The 15,581-nt window shown below is 33.9% G+C and overlaps 1 protein-coding gene across 8 annotated transcripts in view; it reads left to right on the top strand.

The window, feature by feature from the left end:
* LOC106654856 (putative mediator of RNA polymerase II transcription subunit 26) overlaps nt 1-15,581 on the top strand; it is a 29,813-nt gene that overhangs the window by 8,804 nt on the left and 5,428 nt on the right. For 5 of the 8 annotated variants that reach the window (XM_014374941.2, XM_023463485.1, XM_014374938.2 and 2 more), the window contains exons 2-16: nt 4,128-4,238; nt 5,448-5,586; nt 6,038-6,154; nt 6,576-6,753; nt 7,049-7,482; nt 7,747-7,976; nt 8,399-10,181; nt 10,513-10,663; nt 10,738-10,901; nt 10,974-11,345; nt 11,561-11,688; nt 11,774-11,903; nt 11,987-12,263; nt 12,534-12,833; nt 14,715-14,924. In XM_014374941.2, coding sequence (XP_014230427.1) covers nt 4,171-4,238; nt 5,448-5,586; nt 6,038-6,154; nt 6,576-6,753; nt 7,049-7,482; nt 7,747-7,976; nt 8,399-10,181; nt 10,513-10,663; nt 10,738-10,901; nt 10,974-11,345; nt 11,561-11,688; nt 11,774-11,903; nt 11,987-12,263; nt 12,534-12,833; nt 14,715-14,924 — 4,681 coding nt within the window. In that variant the 5' untranslated portion in view covers nt 4,128-4,170. Of the gene's footprint in view, nt 1-3,345; nt 3,408-4,127; nt 4,239-5,447; nt 5,587-6,037; nt 6,155-6,575; nt 6,754-7,048; nt 7,483-7,746; nt 7,977-8,398; nt 10,182-10,512; nt 10,664-10,737; nt 10,902-10,973; nt 11,346-11,560; nt 11,689-11,773; nt 11,904-11,986; nt 12,264-12,533; nt 12,834-14,714; nt 14,925-15,260; nt 15,372-15,581 lie in introns of those variants that run through there. The other 3 variants (XM_023463486.1, XM_023463484.1, XM_014374937.2) reach the window with 3 other exon arrangements.

Genomic DNA, 15,581 nt, shown 5'->3' with positions numbered 1-15,581 from the left:
AGATAACTCTTATACAATGATTGATATTATATAATGATATTTATCAGTTCTTAATACTAACGAAATAGTTCCACTTGAGTATATAATTTCAAAACGGTACATTTTGTTTGTTTAATTACTTGAGCGGATTAAGCTGCTAACAAATTTTCAAATTTAAATTTAAATTCCATTTTCGAATAATTTAACTTTTTTACTTCATGTTGCTGTTCCTGATCTAATTTGAAAAAAATCACTCATTTAGAAATAGAAAATCGAAATCTATCATCTGTATGTAAACTCCGTAAAATATTCTAGCTGTTTCTTTCTTATCTTTTTACAGTTACCAAAAATATTCTGTCCAACCCTACGTAATTGTGTCCGATTTTATCGATACGCTTTTCCAAAAAAGTCGAATTTCAATTTTTTTTACTGAAAATTAAAAATTTTAACAGCTCAGTTAGCATTATCAAAAAGCGAGAAAGCAATCGTGTCTGTGCTACTTTTTCAAATTTTTAGGTCAGTAGGTCATCACCAACTGATGCGCGTGCATACGAGCATACGACAAACTCTGAATAATTTTACTATTCCTTTTAGTTCGCTCGTGCACACATCCCTATGACGCTACCATAATTTTTTCATAACTAATTTAGTTCATTTGGTGGTTCTGAAATTTAACACAAGATTATTTCAATGCCCTTCGATTAGTTTTCAACAATGTTCCTAGTTATTAGGATCTATAGATCAATCCACCAATTAGCCCTATGCTACTACGATGATTTTATGATGTTTGATTAACTTTGCTTAGTCATATTAAAATTAAAATACAGTCAGGAAAAAGTAATCTAGAAATGCACCATTGAAAAAGTTTTCAATTATATTTTGTAATTCGAGTAGCTGTTCAAGCTTTTACTTTTAATTGCTTTTATTAAATTTTTTAACTGTATCAATAAAAATTAATTCATCTAGCCCATTCTTTTTATAGATACAATATGGATGCTGCAAAGTATATCAATAATGAAATAGAAAATTGATCAATAGTCTTCATTGAGGATAAATTATGGAATCTCAGATCCGTTTACTGAGACTTTTACTCCAATTTTTCCAAAACAGTTTTACAATAATCTTTGTCTCTCAGTTCTTAAGGAAATTATAAATGCTTTTAAAAAAGTCTTCGGAATATATGGAAACTGGTTCAAAATTGTCATTTTCAATACGATTCCGTCATTTTTTAAGATACAACATATTCTTGATCTTTGCTTTTTGAAAACTTTAATTGTATTTTGACAGAAAATTTAGGTTAAAATTATTATAACTAATACGTATGAAAAAATGATTCTATCAGATTTTTTATTACATAGTGACGAAGCTAGGATAATAATGAAAGTATCAAAAATGTTTCTAAGACTTATTATTGAATTATTTCTTTGTCATTTTAAAGGTCCTTTATTTGAATGTTCTTGAAAATACCGTAGGTGTTTCGACAAATATTTAGAACAAAACTCGAGAAACAGCCTTTGAATTTTTATTCCTTTATTGGCTTTTGCATCCCCCTTTATGTTGTCGAGGTAGAATAAATGATACCTAAACTTTCTTTTCTTTAAAAAAATTATTTCCGTTCATATTATTCTTTTGTGCAGTATACTTTTGGTTGGAATATGTAATTTCCAGTCAAATTGAAGTTAAAAAATTTTTTTTCTTATAATAGTACTGAAACTCCTTCGAAGAAACTTCAATTCGCGATCAGCACGCCACCTTAATTATAAATTCTTGGCTAACGCTTTATTAATCAAATATTGATTTTATCCGAGATGTGTAATACTCCAAGAGAGAGCCAAATAGCAATCAAAAATCGAATGTGCACTCTACCTGGGCTCGACACAATTTCATTAATATTCATAATAATCATTATTTTATTTTAATATTGAATATATTTTTCGTTCAATAACCGAGCTTTCCTTTGTGTCTTTTATAAATGAAAGGGACGTGGAATTTGTCAAAGTATTTCGAAAGTAATGTGGGATGGGATCTTGGATACATGGGCCTCGAACGAAAATCAGTTTAAGCCCAGAATTACTCATATATTTGATTGAGTAATTTTTTTATTGAACTTATCGGGCGCGCGCAGTATGTTTGCCTGCAGTTGTGCAAATTCTAATTGTTTTCCACTTGGCTCCGTCAGCGTGTCAATCGCGACTTTTTTTGTAGCGTACAAAGTCCTGTTAATATCTAACTAAGCGTTGAAATAAATTCACATCAAAAATTAACAAACGATACGGGTTGATTCTTTAAAAATGCACGATCGCGTTAATAAGCAAAGCGAAACTATTTCGAGCTTACTAATTACAAGAATAACATTCGAGGAAGTGGGTATGGTTGAAAAAAAGTTAAATCAATAATGCTAACGAATAGATCGCTGTGATATTCATGAACCACTATACACTAATGGGCTTTTCGAACTTTGGTGTGTATACTACTGTGAAAAAGCGAGTCGATACTCGCCGCGGTCGGTCGGTCGGTCGGTCGGTCGCTGCGGAGCGCGTGGCGAGCGCGAGTGCATGTGCAGCAGGGTAAGCATTGGCAATGCACTTGGTATTGCCAAAAGACGCTCGTGCTCGTGCTGCTGCGCGCGACTACGTATACTATAGCCAAGAGAGCCCCCGTGCAGCAGCAGATCTTCGTTGCTCCGCTGCTGCTGCTGCTGCTGCAGCGCGATTTGTGTATGTATACACACGAACACAATGTAGGTGTGAGTATTCAGAGACTCGTCGACGAAAGCGCGCTGCTGCTGCTGCTACGCTGCGCATGTCTGGGTCTGACGCGCGCGTGAGATAGCCGTGGCCCACTGACCTATATATAAAGCAAGCAAAGAATATTCACTCGCGGTGTATGAAGACAATTCTATAGTAGCACAATACTATAGTATAGCAGCTCTCGCATGTGTACAGTTCGCAAAACGTGTGCAGTGCGCCTAGTGCAAAGTTGTTGTTTTTTTTTTTTTTTATTGTCGTTGTCGTCGTCCCCCCAGTCGATAAAGTCATCCATTTTGGGACGATTCGCGACCGCACACATTTCGTCGTACATCACTAGTCCTGTTGTAATTCTAGTAACCATATGTGTCCTCGCGAAATTCAGCCGAAAGTGCCATACACGAGTCAGGATAATATTACCGCTCCTCCCCGAATAATAATCGATTCTATACGAGCCTCCACAGATATGTTATTCTCTTTCGTGCGAGAGTCCGCCGCGGCGGAAGGCTCCTCGTCGTCGTCGTCGTCGTTTGTTGTCAGGAGAGACGAAGATGTGAGCCTGAGCACTGAAAATTGCGTGAAGAGGTGAAAAGTTCCATAATGCTTTTACTCGCTCTCATTATCAGAACTGGGTGACGGCCGCGTCTGTCTTATGCCGGTCTCTATTCTTTGTAATGCAAGGTGGTTTAATATGTATTTACATGAGTATTACAATTATATTCGATTATTGTAGCCACTCACCACACGTGCGAGCTATCTTCATTCATTGCGATGACTCCTATTTAGTTGTGATTAAAGCAAAAAACTCGATAAGAATATTTCTTACTCGTATTGACAAACAATAAAGTTGCAATGATTCTTCTTTTGTATTGCAAGGATAATGAATCTAGTTTAGGGTAAAATGAAATGTAGTGACTAGAAATTTTTTAAATCATATCGTCTGAAATGAAACAGCGTGTAAAAATGTTCATTTTTACCATTGCTTTGGCAACTCACACGGAAAATAATTCGAACGTTCTCTATCTATAAATAAGATTTTTCCACAATATTAAATTAAATCTTCACCAATTAAATTACAGTATACAATCTCACATTAATTCAATTAAATCTAGATTAATACCGTAATAATGACACAATAGAATTAGAAAAAAAATATTTGATATTTTCGTTCGGTACGTAAATGACCGTATCAGTTCACGTACTTTGTTAAGATGACCCAATGTCTCATTAATGCGCGGTAAACTGTTTGCACGCATTCATTTCTATGAATCATCAAACTGCGCATGAGTAGTTTTATCGTTTTGAAAATTAGTGCTGAAGTAAAAATGAAACATAGTAGCTATATGTATTTATATTAAAAAAATCTTCAATCTTAATCTAACAGTTTCATTTGATTTACAGGCCTGGCCCGTGTGACCTGCAAGACCCACTGTGGGTCAACAAAATGAATGCTATTACTGGAAACAACAATAAAAAAAGAAAAAAGTCAGATGCTAAGCCACAATCGCAACTGTAAGTTTAATTTTAACTGATAAGCCTTATTATCCATTCATATTAACGCGAAAATTAATGAACGAATTGTCTCGCGTTTCTGATACAGAAAATGAAATTCTTAAGTATTTCTTATAAGTCCTAGAATTATAATTAACTTGATCAGGTTTCAAAAGTTGAACATAATTTTATCGAAATACTTTTTAAATGTTTTAGTAATGATAAAATGTCTCAAAATCGATCGATATATTTGATCCCTCTGTCCGAAATTGTGATGTAGATGCTATGGGGAAGTGAGAAAAGCATTAAAGCTGTAATACATATTTACTTCATTAATGTCCTTCAACTTTTATTTATTTTTTTAAATTAAATACGCAAAATAATAAAGCTTGAATTCACTTTATATTAGAAAACTCCTTACCTATCAATCAATCACTTTTAATTTTAACACAACGTTGATTTCTCGGCTCTCACAGAGACCATATGTATTGATTAATTTTAAAACTTGAAAAAGCTACAAATCTCGCAGTGAAACGTTGTTAAATTTAAAAGCGATTGATTGAAGTCAGGAGTTTTTTTTAATTTAAAGTGCATATAACTCTTGCTATAAATTACTTGCAAACGCTTGATAATGCAAAGCCGAGAAAATTGTTTTTTAGTTACTCTAAATACATTGAATTTAAAAAATTGCAAATAAGTTGTATAAGGACCTTACAGAAGGATTTAAAATATAACAGTAGAATCCGCGCAATGTAATCTAAACAAATGGCCCTGACTTTTTCCTATACTTTACCTGTATATTTAAGATGCTGATGTTGGTTTATTGTAATCAAAATCCATTTACATGGATTGTGTAATTTGATCAAACGTTGTTAGAATAACACCTAAAAAACATAAATAAAGTTTGAATTTTAAAATGCTAAGACACGATCTAAGTTCAACGTAATCAAGTCTTCGTAAAGCAGTAGCAAAATTAAAAAGGATTTATTCAAGTTTAAGTGTCACAGTCGTCAATCAGACGAATCCTCAAAAATTGTAATGAAATAGAAACCGTTTCTATTGAAAATGATTATCATAAGTCACAAGTAATAAAAAATTGCGTACTTTTAGCGTGCGTAATGCCACTTGAATCAAATTTTAGAGAAAAATAATCCCTTCCGATAGTTATTTATTGAACTGAACGATGCCTCAGCTGTAAATTTAATAAAATATTTATATTTTTCTGCGCAGTAACAAGTGCCTTAATGAAAAGCGTCGACGGACCCATGAAAACGGATTCATCGACGAACTTGCTGAGCTGATTTCCGTGTCGGATATGAACTCTGGCAAAACTGACAAATGTCAAATTCTGCAAAAAACCGTCGACCAAGTAAGTTTTTTTTACTCAAATCTCTGTCTCTGCACTCACAACTTAATCGAAAATAATCGATCGAAAGCATACTATAAGAGCCATGCCAAAAAGTGATATGCGAGAGTATCGAGTATTGATTTACGATACGAGTATCATAAGTAACACTTTTTGCCATAGCGGAAACTTTTATGCTGGGCTATTAGGCGCACTCAAAAATCGCTACTTATGGCACTTGTATCGTGAGCGACGAAGTTGTGTGATCTTTGAATTAGGTTGCTGGATTTTTTTAATCATCAAAGACTAATTTCATATCGAGTGTTTCATTGTTAACTTGGAGTTTTTTTTCTTTTTCTTTGTTATTATTAAAATCAAGCAAATGATGGAAGTTTGTTTAGAATCTTGCAAAATTAAATTCAAATAAGATATAAATTTTGTATTGATTTTGACACAATTTTATCTCTGCTTGTAGATTCGACAAATTAATGAACAAACGAGACTTCATAATCATGCTGTCCAACAAGGTGAAGTATCTTCGTCTAATCCCAATGTTCTCTCTAACGATCAAGTAGGATCTGTTTTGTTGGAAGTGAGTATTGATCTCATCTCATTTCACATCTCATTTCTCATCTCATTTCTCATCTCATTTCTCATCTCATCATTTTTCATGTAAATCTTCCATTAGTTTAATGATAAATTCACCGTGTTTTAAGAGTAAAGTTTAGTGAATATAAAAAGAGTCCTTTGTGGTATGATGGCCTTAAATAGTGTGCTTTGTCTTGAAATTTTCATATTATTCAATCCGCTTTTTATGTTGAATTTCAAGGAATAAAATAAAAATTACATCTCACGAGACACTACACATTTTGTACCCAAAATCGTTCACATTTTCACCGAGATAGTCAAAGCACTGTTAGATGGAACTCGTATGGAAAATACTCATCAAATACTCATAAATTCTCATGAACCGAATTAAAATATTCTAATGTGTTTCTTAAAATTTGTTTTAGGCATTAGATGGTTTCATGTTTGTTGTGAACCCTGAAGGCCGAGTGGAATTCGTCTCAGAAAATATCAGTGATTATATAAATTATACTAGAAAGGATGTGCTTGGAAAAGATATTTATAATATTCTTCACCACGGAGATCACAATAAATTTATGCCGGGTATTTTACCGATGTCAGTAGGTAAGAATCGTGCAATTTATTGGAATTCAAATCTCACTGTCTTCCTTCTCTCAAAGTGTATGGTATCAAACTAGTAGTTCCAATACTGTAAGAAGTTTAAAGTTACGCCGAAATTAAAAAAAAAAGATTTTTTCACTTCAAAAAATTAAAATCAAGTAGTATACACTTCTATCTCTCATACTTCTATACTTAATTTAATACGAATGGTAGACTTATGAAAAGCATTTCTATCAATTTTCTCTTTGTCTACTAAGAGACATGCGATAATTTCTAATTACAATTCGTTTTGTTACAGCTGGTTGGTCAAATGAGCCTCAAGTGCAAACGCGTAATCGTACCTTTGAATGTCGTTTTTTGGTGAAACCACCCGACGACAAAGAAGAGACAATGGAAGAGAAGCAACAGCGTGTTTCCAAGTACGAGACAATGCAGATATCGTCAAATTTACTAAATGATACCAGCGGCTTGATAAACGGCGCGCTCGGTCTACCTGCAATTGGAGCAAATGGAAGCGTCAATGTTGCGAGCGTGGCCGGTAGGAGCGAGCCAAACAGTGACGTCAGCGAGATTTCGGACATGGGGCCGTGTGTCATGTGCGTAGCCCGCCGAGTGCCTCTCGATGAAAAGCACATCGGCCAGTTCTCCCTCAAAATTGATACAAATGGAAAAATTCTCAGTATTGACACCAACTGGCTCAAACCCGAAATAATGAAATGTTTGGAAAATAAGGTGAAATAATTGTGGCGAATTTCGTTTAAGTTATCGTTTTAAGATCCAATTTAATCAGTTTGATAATTATTGCATTTATTTGATAATTAAATTTTTAAAATCATCCCTTTTAAATGTTAGTTTTCATAGTTCATTTTTTAATTTTATTATTCTATTTTAAACATTTTTGCCGTATATTTAATTTTTTTTAATTTTAATAAATACGTTTCTCTGCAAATTTTGTAATAATCACAAGAAAGCTTTAACGACATTTTTTCCTTGCAGGATTTAATCAATAAAAAAATTCAAGATTTGTGCCACCCAAATGATCTCAATAAAGTAGTAACTCATTTAAGAGATACTTTACAAATTGGAGAAAGCATCAGTCAAGTGTATCGATTGGTCATAACAAAGGATACATTCCTCAATGTCCAAACGAAATCAAAACTTTTCAAAACGAATTCAACGTGTGGAACGGAAAAAGACTTCATTATGTCCGCTAATTCAATACTGGGGTAAAATAACATGTTTATCATGTTACGTTAATTAACTTTTTCAAAAACGGTTTCAAAAGCATTATTTTCAAAGCTACCAAAACAATCATATTAATATCTGGAATCATTTTTAAACTTTTCGATAAAAAAATTCGAATAGTAAATTTAAGTAATTGTATGCAATTAGAATCATATTTGAAATGAATATCCTAGCAAAAAAGCTCAATGACAGTACCGTTACACTGAGAAAAAGCTATGCTGATTCCTGGAGAACATTTTTGAATGTATTTCGATAATTGAGATATATCCACCAGCATGAAAATAGTGAATTGTAAAAGTTGAAGTACTAAAAGGCGCTTGGTTAATCTTTTAATAGCGTTATATACAAAAAGTGATACTTGAATCTAAATACTAATTATTCTCTTTCCAATCTGTGATTTCAGAGATAATGATTATGCATCGTTAGAAGTAGCCCATGCACAAGCTACCTGCATCAGTACAAAAATTTGCGCAGGTCATTCCAGTGGCTTATCTCATTTAATGACCGGCAGTGGAACAAGTAATGGAAGCATTAGTCCTGTCGGTAACAATAGTGGGATGGCTCTAGGTATTGGCAATAATAACGTTGGAGGACCCCTCATTTCGGTAGCCGGCCAAATGAATGGACAAGTGAGGACTGGTATGGGGTCTAATGTTAGTGGACGATCCTCCAGTAATTTCCCAAACGAATCCGAATACAATCAGTTTAACTCGGCTGCTAGTATGGATCTTGAATTTGACCTGTTCTCGAATGCAAGTTTAGATATGGAAGAAGCCAACGGTAACTTTTGGAGTTCGGTGGAAACTACGAATAGAACAGATTCACGTCAAATTCCGAGTGGTTCGCGGCAAAGACCGAGCTCTAGGACGAGTTCTCAGCCTAACACATCGATCATTGCCTCACCTGCTGTGACTCCGGCTCACTGCAGTCCTATGCGAGCCTTCAGTCCAAATACAGCACATCCTTTCAACAATCCATTTCCGTTTAGTCCATTGCAAGAAACTCAATCTGCCAGTCTTGGACAATCTAGTCCAGTCGATCAGTCTCAGCAACAGCAACTATCGACGCGAAATAATGGTCCTATAGAAAAGTCGACCGAGCAGCCACCTCAACTGCACAAAGTAGAGTCTGGTAGATTGCGTAACTTATTGACCAAAGGTAGTGGTGGTTTGAATGGCGAAACCGAACAATTACCTGATGAAATTATGGAGGACGATAAGCAACCAAATCGTATTCTTAAAATTCTTTTGAATCAGCAAGATGAAGAAGAATATCAGCAGCAACAGCAATCAGACCAACTGGAAGCGATGACGGTGAACAAACAAGCACAATCCAAGATTACAGAGCAAATGAAATCTAATTCCATGGAGTCTGGCAACAACATGTTGTTGCAATTATTAAATGAGAAAAATGACGACGACGAAGAGGGAACCAGTGGTTCTGTCAAAAAACGAAATGAATTACTCACACAATTACTTAAGGACAATGACAATGAAAAGTTTATTAAAAGTAAAAACAGTGAAGACAAGCTGTTGAGAAGTTTGGGATTTCGTGGATCGTCGCCTACTAGTTCCGAGTCTGATCATGGAGGTCAAATTGCCGGTAATAGCGGCCTAGGACATGGTCAGAAACGGCCTGCCGACGGTTCTGAGCACAAAACATCTGGAAAACGTGGCAAGGATGGTACTCAAGTGAGTTCTTCTGCTTCCAATAATCCTAGCAAACTTTGGGAAAAGAATCGTATGCTGGCGTCATTGTTGGCTAAGCAACCCACGCAACCAGCTACGATACCTCCAGTACCTGATTCTGTGCTTTCGGCTACTCCTCAAGATAAATTACCTCGCAATATTGCTGGACGTAAGCAACAACAACAGCAGCAGCAACAACAACAGCAACAACAACAACAACAACAACAACAACAACAACAACAACAGCAACAGCAGCAGCAGCAACAACAACAACAACAACAACAACAACAGCAGCATCAACAACAACAGCAACAACAAGCTCAACAGCAAGCTCAACAGCAAGCTCAACACCAACAACAGTCGTGGTCGAATAGCCCTGTACAACCTGTTGTTAGTAATGTCTCTGCTGCAAGCTCTACATCGAATCGAACGTCCATGCAACAACTACAAATGAGACAACAACTTCACCACCCGCCTAATCCATATCTTATGCACCAAGTACGTTTGAAAACATTTTTAAATAATGTATAATTTAAAAGCTTTGAATGTATGTTGCAAAGCTTAACTATAGGGCATCTAGATAAATTTTATCATGTTATTTTATTGCATTTTAAAGATAAGATTTCGGCATCTATAAGAGCATTGGTCACTCAGAACCATAGTATATTTTACTTCAACAAACATATCGATTTTAAATTAAATAAAAAAAGTATTTTTAATTATTCTTACTTATACTTTAAACTTATTTTTCAAAAAAAAAAATGCAATTATTTGCGCTGTAAAATATGACAATTCAAAAAATAATTCTTTCATTAAAAATTATTTTCAGCAACGCAATTCGCAATCAGAACAGATGGAAGCTGATTTCTTGAGTACCCAAGATTACAGGCAACCATCGATTGATTCGTCGGAATTAGAAATTGGGTCTGATGCTGTTGGCCTTTCGCAGATTCTTGATAGTCTTATAGATATTGTACCAGGTACACATCATTTTTATCTATTACTTAGAATTCTTGTTATCTCTTATAATCATATGCTTCGTTTTATTTTTTAGAAAATAAAAACGCTCCGAGTTTGCTGGACAAAGCTATAGCGCAGCGTAACGAAAAACTGGCAATAAATGCAATTCAAGAATCATTAATGCGAGTTGAGTCGGACGTCAATGCAACGTCTACCAGTATGACCATAACTGGGACGCCGCCTTCCTATTCTACTGCGGTATTTATCTCAAACTATTCAAATTTAAAATACTTATGTATTATAGAAATTAACATGTACGTATTTCTTCAGCTGGCGAATTCCTCAGTGACTCAGAGTCAAAATTATCAACCGCCTCCGATGTATCAACAGCATGCGCAAATGCAGCTTCAGCAACAACAGCAAGCTCGAAATCGATTAGGCACGGCTCAAAGTGGAATTCGGCAAGCTGCGGCCCAGTTTCCTCCACAACAGCAGCAACAACACATGCAAATTCAGCGAAAGTTGTTGCATCACCAACAACAACAGCAGCAGCAGCAACTCAAACAAAGATTGTTACAACAACAGCAGCAGCAACAGTTACTTATTCCTTCAAATGCAACAGCTCCAGACCAAATATCTACAGGCATTCAAAATATTGATAATCTTTTGAATAACACAGTTGCGCCAAATGTGACCTTACAGGTAAGGGTTAAAAAGATTACTAATGACTGCGAGAAAATAAAAATGATGAATTTAATTATTTATTACACGTATCACATAGTTAAAGTAAATTTTAACCGAGACTTATAACACATACAATGTAAATTTTTGTCGGGAAATATCAAAATTACTCTCTAATGTTTTTATTTATACGATGAAACTTTTTAAAACATAAAATAAATTGATTGTATTCGAAGAATACGTTACTTTTTCAGCGATCGAGTCTGTCAGAATCACAAGTATCTCCGAATTATAGTGGATCCGTCCAAATGCCTCAAGGGCAACAACATCGCCTTCCACAAGCATATTCTACTTTAGCACAACAGTATGTGCATCTTTTTATTAATTTGAATAACGACAATCGTGGATTTTATTAAAATTTAAACTTAATTTGCCAATTTAATTTTTAGTCCGGTCGTTAACAATACCTTCAACAATGGTCAACAAGTAACGGCCGCTGCGAAATTATCACCGCATTCGCCGGTGAATACACTGCCTTTCTCGCATCCTCAACCTTTATCGCCAAGGGTTACTCAACAGGTTACTATAAATATTTGTCCCTATCATATATTGACTAAAAAAAATGATGAAAAAATAACGATGTGATCATTTGTCAATTGTAGTCTGGTTATTCTTCCAATCCACGTATATTCAATCAGATTCGTACGCAACAAATAACGAATCAGCAACCAGGGTTACAACAACAACGATCGATGTCATCTCCGGGAACTCCCGTCTCGGCACGACAATCGCCGTACCCAGCTGAAGCTTTTCCACCACCTGCATCTCCGACGGCCAGTCAATTTCCTCCTGCCCAAAGTACAAACGTTTCGATAGCATCGCCTCAATATCGATTACAACGTGCAATATCTACGTCAACGACAACTACTCAAGTATCAGGTAATTATTTCAATGTTTCACTTCCCAAATTTTTAATCAAAAACGTCGGATTCAACCTTAGTGAACGATAAAACAACAAGCAACGGAACACTGCAACGAGTTATTCTTCGTGTATTAACCATATTTTTAATTAAACATAACAAAAATATTATTGATAATCCCGTGATTGAATCGAAGTGGCCTGAAGAAAGGAAAAAGCAGCTTCCGAAACTGTCACTAATGCAGATGACGCAGAGTACTTGAAGATCCTAGACATAATTAATGTTACAGGTGGGGTCGGTTCGCCCTGTCATTACGGTGGAATAAACAAGGAGCAATCTTTAATGTCGCCTAGTCATAGCCTTGCGGGTTGCTCAGCAACACCGTCGCATAATCAGCATAATGCCAACAGTAACCAACACTTTACAAACCATGCACAGCATTCATCTTTAATGTACCACAACTCTGGTGCACCAAATAGTCAGTACTGTTACGAGCGGACGCAAAATACTCTATATCAGGCAGGACCCGAAGATGTACAAGACGTTAGAACGCAACCTTCCAGCAATGCTGCCAGTCACCAACTAGGTGGTAAGTCATGTGACTCATACATGTCATGTGACCATCATCGTAATGCGCTCAAAGTTCATCTTCGCTTAAACGATTTTCGATAACATTATACAAATTCCTATTCTTGTTCTCTTTTTTCTTTTTAAAAACTAATAGACTGACCGACGATTGAACTGTTTTGTGACGTAAGGGTTCTTATATTTTCTTCTACGTGATTGTAAATATTCAGCTTTGATAGTTTATGTTCTTATGCTTACCTGACTTACTACGGAAATTCACTGACACTATAAACTTGAATAAACATTCTTGTTATGTTGGTTAATATATACTATTAAAATTTTTATTCAAATCTCAAAGGCTCAAAAAAGATTTAGACTTTTTATAGCTTAAAAGTCATAAAATTATTACGAAAAAAATTGATTTAATGCATTTTAAAATTTCTATTTTTAAACACATTTTCCACGATTTCCATTAAATTTTTTTTACTACGTAAATGTCTACATTTTGTGGCTTTCTAGACATTCATGTTGTTTTTTCAAAAAAATTTTGAGGGATAATCCTAAACAAAGTGTTTAAAAATTATTTTTTTAAACTTGGTTTTGTTATTCATTCAAATTTTTTTATTTTTAAAATTTTAATTTTAAAAATTTTAATTCAAAAGTCTTTATTGACAAAAAAAAATGATCGCACTATGTGGATAAGTTAAGGTCAATAAAATCAATATGTTCATTTATAAATCAGTAGTACACTTCAGGCTATTTTATACGTTAAAATTAAATTGATAGCGGCAATATCTAATCATAAATAGTTCAGTACCAGTTATTTACGCGACATTAGTCTTTGCAAAATAAGAAATATATTACAGAGATAGGCTTACAGATGAAACAGTTTTTATTATAGTTATAATTCATGTAATGGATGGGTCATGATGCTATTCATCGTCAAGTTTTGTGGAAATAGATGTCATCCTTTTTCATTCATCTAATTCAACTTCATCTAATTACAAAAATATTTTCATTGTGAATAATACAAATCCTATATAATTTAGATTCGCTATGTGTATTTGTATCTCATTACACACATATGAATAACCAATTCTTATGATGGCATAAAATGTGCATACAAATTTAGTTTTAAGGTCATGTTCAAATTAACGTAAGAAAGAAAATTTTCGAACACGTTTTTCATCTTTTCTATCTTTTTTCAAAAAAACTATTGAATGGTTTTATAACGCTATTTTTCACGCACATGCAAACTTTCAAAAAAACTTTCTGTACAAATAAGTAAAAACGTGTTGGAAATTATAAGCTTTTATTGCAGCTTCATCATCTTCTATAAAGCATTCAAAAAATTCTTGAAATTTTCAAAATTCAGTACTGCACATATGATAAAAGTATTAGCTAACTTATGTACTTCTGATATACTCTACAAAAAAATTTAAGAGTAACAATAGAAAACAATTTTATCAAGAAACAGTTTGTTGATGCGTTTGAACAGATGATGAAACTCAATAATTTCAAATCCTTATTTCGTTCGGCTTAATATCATATGAATTTGATATTTGCATTTAAAATTAAACAATATTTTCTTTTAACGTAATTAAGGAATTAATTTAGCAACTTGCAGCATACTTACTAAATTTAATTGATTTAAATTAGAAGAAAAAATGTTTAAGCTAGTTTATAGATAAAATTACTTTTACCCATTTCTAGTAGTAGTCAAATTTTATTCAAATATCAAAATCAAATCTACGACTTATTTGAGCTTTTTAAACTTATATTCATACATTTGTCCTAACTAAAATATAATATTACGAATATTATATAAAAGAGATGCTATCACGAAAAATTATTTACTTTTATTTCATAAGTTACTTTTATACTAAAGAATTTTCAATTTCAGGAACACATTCTGAGTATGTCAGAAAAGAATTAAGGACAGTGGTTGATGCAAGGATGCTTAATAATATGAATCAGCACCAGCAGCAGCACCACCAACAGCAGCAACAGCAAAGGGTACCAAATAATTTTCAAAATAACCTGACTGGTCAGGTGTTACAGGAAGATTTGGATACTCTTGGTCTTTCTTATGACGTAGCAAATTCAGGATTAGGTCAGTACTTAAAATTAACATTGATTTTTAATATTGAAACTCAAAATTGTCTAGTCAAGTCCGTTTTAATATCCAAAAGCTACAGGTATAGGAAACAATTGTCAATTCTTCAAAAACATGATAGATTGTTTCACAATAAAAGATGGAAAAAATTATGTTTCAATCTTTTCATAGCAAATTCAGTTATGATTTCTTTCTTTATATTAACTGTAAATTGCCTAATGTAGTGAGTAAGATACAAATTTTAAATATTTTTATACACATCAAGAAAATTTTCAGAAACTTTCGATAAGTTTTATAAATTTTAAGTCATGGGAAAATTCTGAAAAATTTCAGCGCGTATTCTTTGATCAGTTTTATGAACTTTTGGTTCAGTTAAGTAAAAGAAGGCAACCTTTCTGATAATTTTTCGACGAAATAGTTACAACGCCTACCATATGTGGCTGAACAATTTCTTAACTGTTTTCTGACAATTATACCCACTCACACCCGATGAATAATATGCTGTATATACAACATTTGGAGCTGTGAAAAAGTATTACGAATTGTCAACAAAAATTGATATGAATATCGATTTTTCTTTATTTCTGCTTATAAGATGATTTTATGCAAATCTCGATACTCTGTCAATAAAATTAAAATCGTGGTTTGGAGAAA

Source organism: Trichogramma pretiosum, unplaced genomic scaffold (genome assembly GCF_000599845.2).
Source record: "Trichogramma pretiosum strain Unisexual culture from Peru unplaced genomic scaffold, Tpre_2.0 scaffold63, whole genome shotgun sequence".
In the NCBI taxonomy this organism is placed as follows: Eukaryota; Metazoa; Arthropoda; class Insecta; order Hymenoptera; family Trichogrammatidae; genus Trichogramma; species Trichogramma pretiosum.
This window is presented reverse-complemented; position numbering and strand designations above follow the sequence as displayed.